Source organism: Eufriesea mexicana, unplaced genomic scaffold (genome assembly GCF_001483705.2).
Source record: "Eufriesea mexicana isolate 0111107269 unplaced genomic scaffold, ASM148370v2 scaffold1596, whole genome shotgun sequence".
Taxonomy (NCBI): Eukaryota; Metazoa; Arthropoda; class Insecta; order Hymenoptera; family Apidae; genus Eufriesea; species Eufriesea mexicana.
Genome location: NW_016909691.1, coordinates 388,952 through 402,810, shown reverse-complemented (window position 1 = coordinate 402,810; position 13,859 = coordinate 388,952). Strand labels below are relative to the sequence as shown.

At 43.7% G+C, this 13,859-nt stretch overlaps 1 protein-coding gene across 1 annotated transcript; it reads left to right on the top strand.

Annotated features, from left to right (window-relative positions):
• Positions 1 to 1,608: 1,608 nt before the first annotated feature.
• Positions 1,609 to 10,232, top strand: LOC108548373 (uncharacterized). The gene is made up of 3 exons (XM_017901281.1): positions 1,609 to 2,475; positions 8,108 to 8,378; positions 10,097 to 10,232. Exons 1-3 carry the CDS (start codon positions 2,135 to 2,137, stop codon positions 10,175 to 10,177), a joined length of 693 nt encoding a protein of 230 aa, XP_017756770.1. The 5' UTR covers positions 1,609 to 2,134; the 3' UTR covers positions 10,178 to 10,232.
• The last annotated feature ends 3,627 nt before the right edge of the window (positions 10,233 to 13,859 follow it).

Genomic DNA, 13,859 nt, shown 5'->3' with positions numbered 1-13,859 from the left:
GGCGACCAATCGTTGTCAGAGCTGAACGAAGGAGCTTGGGACACTTGGTATCGCAATACTAGGAGCAATTATTCCTAAAGTTCAACTGGGGGATCGAAGGAGCAGAACCATTTTGCAAAATGGACGTCAAAGTACCAGAAGTATCGGAAGATTTGGGCAAGTTCCTCCGCATTCACCCTCCCTGACCAGAAGGACATGTCTTTCGATTAGTCTAGCTATACTAGGCGACCAATCGTTGTCAGAGCTGAACGAAGGAGCTCGAGACACTTGGTATCGCAATACTAGGAGCAATTATTCCTAAAGTTCAACTGGGGGGATGTATTGCTGTGATAGGACTCTTTATTTCCTGGAGCCAGTTGAAGGCATGTACCCTGCTCGATAATACTAGGCTAGAACCAACTACCCTCAGAGTTCAATCGATGGAACTTCACACGGTTCTCCTATACCAGGACTATCTATGCCCTGATTTGATCCGAAGGAATGCCTACCACTCGCTACTGCTGGACTAGAGGCAATTATCCTGAGAGTGCAATTGAAGGAATGTGCATACTTCACTTGGTATAGCTATACTGGGACCAATTGTACCCAGACTCGGACAGAAGGAATGTACTTCACTTGGTATGACTATACTGGGAGCAATTGTCCATAGACTCGGACGGAAGGAATGTACTTCACTTAATATCGCTATACCAGGACCAATTGTTCCCATAGTTGAACCGAGGCAACGTGTCCCGCCCGGTGACGCTGTATTAGGCCTAATAGCAAGGGTTCCGCTAAGGGAATCGCGTTGGACGCTGAACGTCACCTTCTAAACCGCAAGTGGAAACGTCGGTCGTTATCTGACCAGCTGACTCGTTCACCCCCCATACGTTTCTATTCATAGAAACGGCGACCGATCTCTCCGTGCCTGAACGATAATCGGAATTGGTGCGATCGTCGGAAAGAAACGAGGGTAGGAGGTCGATCTGGTGTCCCCCGTCGTCCCCGCGGCCTGTATCTTGGCTCGAAAATACGCGGACGATTTATCGACTCGGGACGAAATACTGCGCGATTAATCCGGCCGACCGGTCAGAGCAGCGGCCACTGCTCAGCGCCACCCCTTTGTCATCCAGGATCGACTAGGAGGCACGCGTCGGTCCCAGACTGCACCGTCCACTCACTACGATTCGTCTATACGTGGTCCACGTGTACGTGTGACCAGGAACGGAAAAATGACTACCTCTCGACGAACTGTACAAAGCACTATGGGCAACGACGCGACGCGAGCCACCATGTCTGAACTTGCCGCGGACCGCGTAATCCCATGGACCCAGGGGACCAAAGCTTCACCTAGAGAGGATGGTCTGGCAGCCGGTTCGGTAGCGAGCAAACGGGACAAAGATCGAGTGATCTCGCTTCATCGACCCCTTCTCTCGATGTACTGTGGAGCACACACGAGGCCGTGTACCACCAGCAGCCAGCATGACCTCTCCCTTCTCTTTCATCTTCGCCTGATGCTCCGCCACCTACTCCGCCTCGGATCTGTTCCCCTCTCTCGCGTGTGTCTCCTTATCGTTCCTCTCCTCTAATCCGTGAAATCTGGAACAAGAACCGCGTGGCGAGGCAAGCCGGTACCAGTGGCACCGAGGAACTCGGTACCAACGGAGGTCTCATCTTCGGAAGCGAGAACCGCGCTCTCTTCGCCGTCGTCCGAACGACGACCACGTTACACACGCCCACGATCACGAGTCGACCTGGGCTAAGTGCGCGTATAAAACCGATCCTGGTCACCTGGACTATCGAGTAAGCCTGGCCACGGTGTCGAGTAAACACCGCGAAGGAGCACAGTCCAACATCCACGTTCCGTTTCTGAAGGATCCTCGTGCACCGTAGCTGGAGGATCGACCAGCTCTCGCATCGCCTGTCCAACCCGTTCCGTTGAACCACGGGGTGCGAAGAAGCAAGTTGCTCGAGGGGTGGAAGCATCAGAGACACGTGTCGTGTTGCCAGAGAATGCGGCTGATAGCGAATCGGCGGTGAATCGATCGAAGGGAAACGAGAGTCCTCAGTTGGTCGTTCGCCGTGTCACCTGGCTGACATCCAGTGCACTTTGTGCATCACGTCTTAAGACGGAGAGACGTTATCGCGCTTTCGCATGCCACGAAGTGGTCACACCGCGAACACAGCCATGTTTCGACGGAGCAGAGCCAGGACGATAGTCCTGGTCGGCCTGGTGTTGCTCACGCTCCTCGACACCATCAACAGCATCCCCTACAAGCGGTCTCTGGTCAGGCTGTGTTCGAAGGACCTCAGCGACGCCTTGTACCTGGCGTGCAAGGATCGCGGGTACAACGAGCCGTTCTCGTACAGCGGAGAAGACGACCCTAAGGACTCTGTGGGTCCGGGTCTCGCGGAGGAGTGTTGCTACCATCAGTGCAGCTATTCGCAACTGGAACAGTACTGCAAGCCTAACAGGACCAATCCTACGGACGCCGTGTGAGTGGATGTTAGTTTCTCCTGTTTTCTTTTTGGTATTTTTTCACCCTACTTGCTGCGATCCTTCGCTACGCTATTTTCATCGCGACTGCACTGCTTCTGCACGGGGTCATGCTCGTCATACTAGATGATCATCCTTTTCGGGAAGAAAGGAATCAGAGGGTTGAACGATGATCTGATGAATCGTTTCGTAGTTCTGGATAGTGGTTGCCAGGTCTTGGGGATTTCTTGATAACAGTGTCCTAGTAGATTTCTTTTTTCCTATTTAATAGGTGTTTCAAACGATATAGGATTCTGATGGACTTTATTTCTAGTATAATTTATTACAGTGTTCGATTAGATTTTCTTTAGCTCTTAATAGTAGAGAAAGAGTAATATAGTTAGGATCTATCCTATTCTGTTATACTGTCAGAGTATCCGAATAGATCTTCATTCTAGTCTATCAGTGATTTCAAGGAAAGCAACGTCGATGGATCTTTCTACTTTCAATTGTCATACTACCACTGTCATTTAGACATTATCATTATATCATTATTGTTGTTTCCTTGTTTATTTAGAAATTTTTATAATTTGTTACTTCTCGATATCAAATAGGGATCTTCGCATTTTATTCTTCAGCTTAGTCGAAATTTGATTGAAGAAAATTTTTGTAAATCTCTGCGCTTTCGTTCCGGGTGAAATTGAGAGGTCAACGTCATTCCGGTTGCCGATTATGGTCGCTTACCTCTGACACCGTTAACCTTTCCAATAATACCAGCGTGGAGCCTTGACGATCAATCTTCGCGGAGGTGTTTAACATTCAGCTCGGCGATCAATTTCCTCCCTGTCTCGGCTCTGTCGGAAATCATCGACTTCGCGGAATCCTGGCCGATTTAACTGTTAAATTGGCCCGTTCAACGGCTGAATATTCCATTATGCAAAGATTTTTGCAACAACCTCCACCTTCGTTTCGCCTTGGGTTTTTTCCAGTGATTTCGGCTGCAATTATCGGCCATGAGATTAATTTCCCGCCGGCTGCTTAACGTTCCAAGTTCGAAGCAGCTTCTGCGACTCGGCCGCTTCTTTTACTCCTGTTATTTATTTTCCGTTTATTTTTTCCCGTTTATCGAATTGTTTATTAGTAACACAAGGAAGCTTTTGCGACTGCAAGATGTCGCAGAGTCGAAACTCGGATATTTCGATCGTCTGTCAATATCTCGGGATCAAACAGGAGCGCGAGTGTCGCAACGGAGATCGTAAACAGAGCGACGTGATCGAACGATCCTCGATTAAACCTTCGAGAGCCCGTTTATGGACCTGTTATCGTCCACTGCCAGTGTAACCTAGATACATGTGTAAATCGATCTCGAGTTACCCGGTCCAACACCTTAACCCAATTCTCGGCCACTTTGTCTGGCTGCCGAAATCTCCGCAGCATCTGATCCATAGATCCGTTCACCGATATTACAGAAACGGTTTCAAGGTTCTATTCTGTCATCGAGAAATGATTCCAATTGGTACTGGATCCTTGTGCAACTTTGGCAATTAACTGTGATCGATCAGTAAATGGAGATTATCAGATTGCCAGGGCAGCGGGATCAACGAATCACGATAATTTTACAGAGATTTTGGAAATCATTATGACAGCATAGACTGATGATTGAATATTGGAAATGAACTCGAAGAATTATTTCAAAGGATTAACAAACTCTAGCGCAACTTTGTTCGATGAAACAGTTGTTAGATCGGTAACTCAAGATCGTTGGACCTTGGAGTATAAGAATTACGTTTAAATTTATGTCTCGTGAAGCTTCGTTAATTATTCCTAATCGAGATGATTAAATCAAGCTCAAGGAATTATTCCAAATAGTCACCAAATTCTCGAGAAACTTGGAGGAAGTTTCTTAATTGATCTAAGCTCGTTAGACCCTACACTAGCAGGATTAAATTCAAGGAATCGTCAGATTATGAAGAATCCTGTTCGAAATCTTGATCAGAACTTGATCTTGATCGGGAAGAGATCAATGTTAATCGGAGAGATAACTGGTCAATTACAGAACCAACTTAGACATCACCCAGAGCAGCACCCAGGGCAGCACCCATGGCTGCCGTTGGGTGCCCTCGGGTAATAGTCCCGAGGCGAGCAGGACAGCAAAAGGCACCTATTTATTCGCATTGGATCGTCGTATTGAGCTTCCAATCAGCTGCTTGTTATTCTTTCGTTCTCCACGATAGAAGGGAATTCATCTCGTTGGACTTTACCACGTCGATAGTAGGTGGCTGGCGGAGCCGTGGTTATTAGCCGGTCGGTTCAATTGTCGCAGAGAGACCGGGAGAGAGAGCAAGAGAGAGAGAAAAAAGGAGAGAGAGAGAGAGAGAGAGAGAGAAGCAAAACGCGGGAGAGCGGCCATTATCAGCCGCTCCACGATAATCTCTGTCGCTTTTCCTAAAGTTCACGGTTGCGTGAAGTGGCCTCAGCCAGGAAGGTTAGTCCGAAGTACTAGGACGATCGAACGTCGCTATCTCTTTCGTTGCCGATCTACAGTTTTTTCTCCTTTCTATCCTCCTTTCTCGTTCCCGCGACGAGCCAGTGGATCTTCCTCCTTCATCCTCGTCGTCTTCGTCTTCCTCAAATTCTTCTTTTTCTCGATCCTCGGCTGAAGATCGCGCGTGCACCGCTCGATTATCGATTTCGCGTCTCTTGTTTACCAGAGATACGGCCAACGATACACGTGAATCGAATATTTTGAAGCATGGTCTTCGGTCATTCGGAGTATCAGCTGTCTTTCCGAGTAATCTGCTGGTTCCGTGAGCACGAGGTCTTCATCCGCGATGCGCGAGCTCTGTTGCTCTGATTTCGCGCTGATCTCGACCGTTTTACGGGCTGAGTATGTTTGACGAGGTTTGACGAGGTTTGACGAGGTTTGACGAGGTTTGACGAGGTTTGACGAGGTTTAGGGGTAGTTTGACATCGATTAGACTGATCGTTGACCCTCGCTATTCATAGCGCGAAGTTCGAGAGGTTGTTTGACGAAGTTGCCGAGGTGTTTGCTCGCGTTTGACGAGGTTGTACGATGTTTGAGGAAGGCTAGTTTTGTTCGGCTTTCGGTTTGACGTTTGAGAGTTTGCTTGTGCGTTTTATAGAGAAAAATCTTGGCTGTGGTTGAAGTTTTCTCGCGTTTGTTTAAGTTTGAAGCAGTCTAATATCTCGCTACGACAGTTGCCATTTTTCTATCACTCGCCGATATCGATCCCTCGCCAATAATCTCGTTATTAATAGATTCGTTAATATTTTTAGAGTGCAGATAATTTTTATTACGCTTTTTCGACACTTTTATGCACACGATATTACACACCGCCACGTGATTGTTATCGGAGGTTATTTCGGTACGAGTCAAATTATTCCGAACAGTATGAATCATATTTTAACCGGGGAAAAAAAAGGAAAAAGTGAAAAAAGGCGGAAATATTTATTATATTTACATTCTATGCCAGACTGAGTATAAAAGTTCAGGGAAACGCGAATATTAAACACATAAATAAGATAAGTAACACGCTAAACAAGCAAAAAGAGATGTTATAAGTTCGATATTATAAACAATTTGGTATTATATCAATATGTGTCAACTTCAGCGAATAAGACTGCCTTTCGTCACTGGCTATGTATTTACTTGCCAACTCGCGTTAATAATTATACTAAGAGTTTATCTCGATATATAAACCATTACAAAACGTTACGTTAGGATTTTCAACTGTTTTATTTTCGTTACTTAATTTATCGCTTAATTTATCTTCCTAGCATAATTCATTTATCAAACCTGGTTGTTAACCTTTCGCCATTTCTATTTCTCACGAGCTTCAACCGATTATTTCTAATTTATCCTCGAACCGAAATCGTATTTTAACTTCTCCTTATTTAATGCTCTCTTCACTTGAATCCGATTTTTAATTTTCTTACTTTTTACTCATTTTTTCGTAGTTTGTGCAATTATTCGTCAAGCGAAATTGATTATTGCAATTAATAATTGCCACACCAGCCTTCCAAGTAGAGTCTGCTTGTTCTATCAAAGAGTTATTCTCATATCTTATTTTACGTTACACGATCAGCCTCATCAGAGCCTCTACAAACCTCTGACGAGGAACATCAATTGTAATTAAGAATCTCTTTAGTTGAACCGATGGAATGCGTCTTCTTAATGTCCAGACTCGTACACTTCGAAAGGCAAGAATTTCCTCGCGAATGGCTCCTTGCTTCAACGACCACCTCTGCAAAAAGTAATTACGACAACGCGAGGAATAAAGCCTCGTCGATAGCATCGATGATGAATGAGAATAATCACGCCTTTCACCATGAACATTCCTCGATATGACGTGTAACGAGTGAATTATGGCTTAACAAATCTTCACTCCGCTGCACTCATTTTCCAATTATTTTATTGACATACCATCCACTTTTTCCGCAATATTTCGCCATTTTGTTATTAACACGTTAAACGAGTTCGTTAGTAGATTGGATTAAAAGTATTAGAGAAACAGAGAAGTAAATCAATCTGTGTACTGTTTATTTATTTTCTTTCTCTTCTAATTAATTCTTTCATTGATTACACAATTGGGGATGATTGTAATTGAGTATAATCATTTTTATATTTCTTTTTAGACAGTGATTGATTTAGCTTGATAGTTAAGGTTCACAAATGAGAGATGTCGAATTTTATTTTATAGTAATACGGATATTTGGATGATATTTTTCAGTATTATCGTAATTATAGAGCTTTTCTTCTTTTCTTAATAAGGTTTATTATATACTAGATAAAATATGGTAATACGACCCCTCGGAATCAACTCTCTACCCTTGTTTCTTGGCATCCCTATTTGTACTCATACACGTCATATAATTTCATTAAACATTGTCGAGTGTCCAAAAAGTGCACTCTAGGTCTGCATTCTAGGAGCTCATTCGCTCTAGCATAATTATCCTCTCGATACACTGCTGCATCTTTCCGAACACTCATCAATCGCCCTGATAATCATTCTGTCTATTTTCCAATGTCATATTCAACAATTCTGGACTTGACAGTACATTTAGTATTAAAAACTACACAAAGATTCGCGGTATTAAAAAATGTATATTTTTCTAGATAAAAATTAACGATATTATTCGACATTGTAAGATATATTCTCTCATAAATAACAGTTAAAAATACTCGATATTGCAAAATATATATAATAAATATTCGATATTAAAAGATATACATAATTAGAAACAAAAGCCATAAATATTCCAGTTAGTACTTAGAATGTAAAAAATTAAACAAACCAAATCTTCATACTTTTAGATACAGATATCAAAAATATTCAATAGTAACAATTATACATTACTATAAATATATAGTATTATATTATATCTAATATGATGAAAAGTAGACACGTGAGAAATATGAATATAAAATATAAGGAATATAGCACTATGACAAATGAAACTTCTAAATCCAATTGTCAAAGAACGCGAAACTGCATGCCAGCATCCACAAAAATCATCGTCATTCTCATCTCTATCTCCGTCCATGCTGCTTATCATTTCCACGATAACTCGCAGCGAATGGAACCCACGCTCACCCTCATTGTTCGCCATTTCTGTTTCCGCCTTCTGCAGAAAGAGTCCGCTCTGGATAGAAAAATACCCGTACCCGTCTGCAAGGCCGGCAGCCTCGTCGTCGGAGGAGGAGAGATCGAGGTCGGACATCGTCGACTACGTCCACGGCACGATCAAGTGTAGGATCCATGGGTCGAAGGGAGCACGCAGGAAGGGGTCTAACGCGGAGGACGACGCCAGTGGCTGCGATGGGAGAAACTCGCTGAGAAGGCATCGCATCGGCCATTGCGGCTGCAGGCATCGACGACAGAGGCGTCGTCGTCTTGGCAAGGTGTCTATCATCATCGTGTTAGCCTCTAATCTTCTTCTCGTACCTGTCCTCCGGTCCCAGCGCCATCATCGTCAGCGCCTAACCTCCATCTCGGACCTGTCCCCGCTCGCAGCGCCATCACCGTCAGTTTCGCGAGTCTTCGTCTGAGAGATCGCCTGATCTTTCATGTTCCTGCAACTAAGAGCAAAGATGATCAGCAGAGAAACGCGTTGCAACAAGATGCGGCTTGTCTGCAACATACTGTGTCTATTCTTGAAATGTCCCTCCTGGGTGGCACGAGTTTTATGACTCGCTTCTGATTCACTCGGCATCTTGTTGCTCTTCCTCGAGGCCACGAGACGCGTTTTACGACCTCTTTCAAGGGTTGCATTTGACGGGTCCTCGTGTTTTTATTAGCTGCCTGTCGCGAGGGGTTCTGTAGCAACCAGACGAGGAATCTCATCGATCGTTGACTCGTGCTACTCGAGACAAGCTTTTATGCTCGTGCAAGCTGGACTCTGAGAATTTGACATATCTACTATGAACTGGACCAAGAAACTGACAAGATGGAGAATTTACTCCGACTGACTACATCTTTTATGTTTCTTGCTTTGCGTTTCTGGGTTCTTCGAGAGATATTTTAACTCGTGGTAGCTTAAGCTAGGTTGCCAGTTTAGGTAGTTTTATCTTGTACTGAGCAGTTTATATTCATCCTCGAGTCTTTCAGCGAGTCCTGTTGGTCTCTTTGTCACGTGACACACGATTCTAGCCATTTAATGTGACTTTTTCATACGATTTTTACGATTTCGTTGAGTTTCGTGGACTTTTTGTGCTATGATCTGTGCATCTTTTGATCGGTTTACGAGAGTCGTATGGCAATCATTTTTCTGGATCCTTCGATCTATATGTCTGTACTGTTGCATAAAGAGTCAGTGAATTATTTTCATCGAACTATTAGAGAAATTAAACGACGATCCGATAAGAAGTAAACAAGGATGATAAGGGAGTTCGATCAGAGCGGTTTAATTACGCTTGCATAGCGAAAGAGGTTGCACGCGTTACCGAGCTCGCCTCGTTATTCCCTTATCTCTTGGCTAATTTTTCTTTTCCAAACTGCTGCTCGTAATCGCGTTTCGCAAATTATGTGCAACTGCACAACACAAACGATTCGCTGTATAATTATCACGCGATGGTATCCCCAGTGAATTCCGTTTTAAAGCTTCGTACTACCCGTCCGAGGCGATCTTGCCACGAAGATAAAAGGATTGCATAAAATTTAATCGATATCGTCAAATTTTTTAATTAATTCTCTCTTCCAAAAATTTACCAACGAAAGACGGTCTATTTAAAATAAAAATCCAATAAAATCTATGGTTGTCTTCAATTTCTTCACACGTTAAAGGGATCATCAGACGACGGATCGTAATTACCATTGAGTCGAATTTCAAAATTTTGCAAGTCAATTTTATGACGAATTAGGGGGAGTCAGATGGAATATGAAGAACGATCTTCTCAAAGTGGAAAGTCAGAAAATTCTTCTGTCTATCTGTAAAGTTTCTACTAAACTTCCAAATCACTCTGTTGCGAAGAGAAAAGAGTTGCATATATGGTCCATAAACGATATTCCTAAATCTTCCTGAAATTACTTCTTCCAAAGATCTCCCAGTGAAGGATGATTGTTTAAAATTTGATAAAGCATAGGAAAATTTTCTAATAGAAATTCTTTTCTACCTCCACAGATGCTTGAAAGGTCATCAGTCGACAGAACATCTAGACACGAAGCCTTGGACACGCCAGTGTCGTCGAACGGAGGCAAGTAATTCCTCCTGGAACCGAGCTGCCAAGAAAGGGGTAGACCGGGAGAGGTCGCGAAGAAGCATCGAACTCTCCGTTCTACCCCCTCTCTCGCTCCTTCTTCGTTCGCACCCCCATCTAGAGTGAACCGAAGAGGGCCGCGAGCCGAAAGTCGATGAACAATCGTAACGAACAAAGAGAGTAAACGAGGAAACGTGAAAGCCGAGTGGAAGAGAATGGAAGATGAAGAACGTGATGGAAAAGAGTGCTTGCTCATCCGAGAGGACGGAAGCGGACAGAAAGAGAGCGTGCAATCAGTAAGATGTCTAGTCCCATAAAACAGTGATAATTGGTCGTGGTATTTTCTGGAGTACGGAGAGAAAAGAGATTAGAGACGAGTGAGAATAGTCGTTCGATCGTCCTCCCTTCGAATCCACGGTGTCGAAGATCACGGAAATTTGTAGTCTCGCGAAACTCCACCATTTTGTTCCTTCTCCTCCTTCGTCCATCGAGAGGAGTGTCTTGTCGAGATAGGGAAGAAAGGAAAGAGCGAGAGAAAGGTCGTCGATTTCCGTGGATTTCTCGTGGATCGCTTCGAGAACGACGCCCTGTCTCTGGAACACTGCTCGTGACACGGAGGATCGTCTAGATCCGATCGGGCGTACGCCGGTAATGGCCGCTGGATCCGAGAGAAAAGCGGAGAAAGCTACACGTACACGTTCGAAATCCGATCCTGACCAACAGTCGCGTGATCTCCTAGAGAAAGACTTAAATATCAGTGTTGTAACACGCCTAACCTATCGTATACTGTGCGTATGCATATATATTTTTTTTTTTGCTCGATTTTTTCGTTTTATTTTATTTTATTATTATTATTTTTCTTTTTTGTCCATCTCCCCGATACTTTACTTTCTTTCTTTTTTTGAGAACGAGACACGCGTAACGCGAGTTCAGTGCGAGTGCCGTTGGCGACTCTTTCGTTTTCCTTTCTCCACGCCCGGTTCCCGGTGTTACTTTCGGCTACCTTGTCGAACAATGATCTCACTAGTATTAGAGCTAAGGAATTCTACGTTTAATAAATTAGTGCTGAACGAACTAGTCACTAAGGACGACGGTAGGCAGCACCGGGCACTCGCGCGAGAAACGAACACCGAAAGGCTATCGGAATTCCCCTCAAGATGCGCGACAGTCGCATCAAAATGGCGGCTCCCCTAGCCAGCGCTGTCCATGCAGGAAGCTTCTTGCGTTTGTAAACGCGTCTTTACACGAAACAGACGCGGAATCTTTCAGCTATATCCGAATCTATGGAACACGATCGCTTAAACCATGATAACTCTATAAAAATTCACCGATTTGGTTTCCTCAGTTTTTATACATAACCTAAAACGCGATTAGAGAACCTGAGAAGGTATAAGCTGATCGAATCGACCACGGGAAAGTCAAAAACGATCGATTCCATTTGACAACTGGAATAATAATCCTAGAAAGTATCGTGGTATTGAAACTGAGGAATTCCAAAAGGGATAGTGCATCAGTTTTGATTTCCATGCGTGTTAAATAGTATTTAACGTGTACGAAGAGGAGGATTGAAAGATGTTGGAGTTTGCCCAGCCTGGACAGCGTTGATTTTTATTCCCTGTGGAGAGAAGCGTGTTCCACGAAACTGGAACTATTTCGAGGCAAGATTGATCGGTCTTAAGGCGCCCGGGCGAGGTGGTTGCGTTGCGTGTGCGCCTGCAAGGTGTCATTACGTGTATCGCGAGCTGAAAAGGGCAATCTTCGGCCTGTTTCTCAATCGAACGAAGGAGGAAGAGCAATTTCGCTTTGCGACTGGACGTAAATAAGCAGATGTAAATAAACGGATACCAACAATAGAACACAGCAGTGCCGTTTAACACCGTTCAATTTTGCCTCGTTCTGTATAGTGAGATACTCGAGGCACGCTCAAGTGGTGCATAACAATCGAGGGTCGCGAACCGCCAGATATGTTTAATACCCCCTAGTTTTCAGTTTTATTAGTTAATTTATTTAATTCGACTCTCGACGTACGTACACTCGAGTGTGCCGATTCGGATTTACGCTAAATCGAGGATACGCGTAGCGAATAGCGTACACGCGGACGTAGCGAGATGTCTGAAGAGAAGTATAGCGAAGCAACCCTGATTTTGTATTAATTGTTCGTTAAAAAAATTTGGTACTTTTGAGTTAAATGTATCGGACGCTGGACGATTCCTGCGAATATGAAAGTCCAGGTGATCCGTGAGTAGATTCGCGATACGGATTCGCTATACTTCCTCTCTCAAGTATTCATGTTTCACGAGCATATGTAAATAACTGCCCATTTATTCGTCACTCGTTCATGTCATCACTTTCGATGATTCGTTGTAAATAGATAGTTCGCCACGGGTCCCGACTATCGAGAAACGATTTATTTATATCGATCGAACAGCTACTTGCTCGCAATCGTGCTCTTCCTTCCTGTTTTGCCACGTCGATCGCGGCAGATCGCGATTCGTGGGGGACACGTGGCGGGTTCTTGCGTAACCGGCTTGCAGATAGCAATGGGATCGATCCTCCACGGCTGACGACCTGGGTACAAGTTTTTCTTCAACGTCTGTCAAAATTATTCGGGAAAAATTTGCGAATATATTTCTTTTCCCATTTGATTAGAATTTCGAGTCTCCGGCGTATCTTTACGGCCATTTTTACTCTCCAGGAGTGAATTATTTAATAATTGGCATTTTATATTACAGTGTATATCGAGTTTAAGATTAGCAATTAACTTGTAACACAAAATTTTATAGAGGTAATTTTGGTATTTCTATAAGTATTATTCAATGTTTTCTTGAGGTGCTTGGGATCTTGAAGAATAATAACGTTTTATACAGGGACCACTTTTGTATTGCAATAATTTCGAAATTCAATTATTCGTACCTTATTTGCGATTATCGTGGATTTTAAAAGCCCGTGAAAAGAATATACGTGGAATATTGTTTCTGCGAGTGCATTTTGGCGCATCTTCTGGCAGATTGGGTCATTAACGTGTCACGTTGGTGTCAACGTGTCCAACACGATGCTCGTGCACAAAGAACGAGATCGTGCACGACCTCATAGTCTTTCTGGCCAGTAGAAATATCTACGAGAGTTCGGTCTTTATCAGGCATTCTTCTTCAAAATTAGAAACTCTTGTTAGCACGCTGCTGGTTCACCACTCTGTTCCACGTGTCAATATCTTACAAATTTTCAAAAATCCCATCCAATTATCACCCCAAGAATCCATCTTCCTCTTTACGAATAAATTCCTCATCGTTGGGGAGCCAAAAGGCCTTCCAGGAGCCCAAAATCCCACAAATCTCACCAACAAACGCTACCTACGCTACAAAATCATTATTCTACAAAACAAGGTGCAAATATCGTATATTTTTCATCGAAAGGTATCAAAACCTTTGGATCTATATTTCAAGGTGCTAGAAGGCTTCGAGGGTTTTCATCTTCCATAAAAATGAATATCAATCGAATGCACGACCCGCAAGCCTGCAGCAAGCTAACGAGGAACATTAATTACAATGACAGACGTAATTCGAGGTCTCTTGGAGAATTTTACAGTCGGACAGCGCCAAAATACGATCCGTGGATGCATTCCGCGGCGCACAGTGTCGTTATAAGCTCGGAAATAAACTTTACGACTGTTCGCAAAATCTGCTGAAC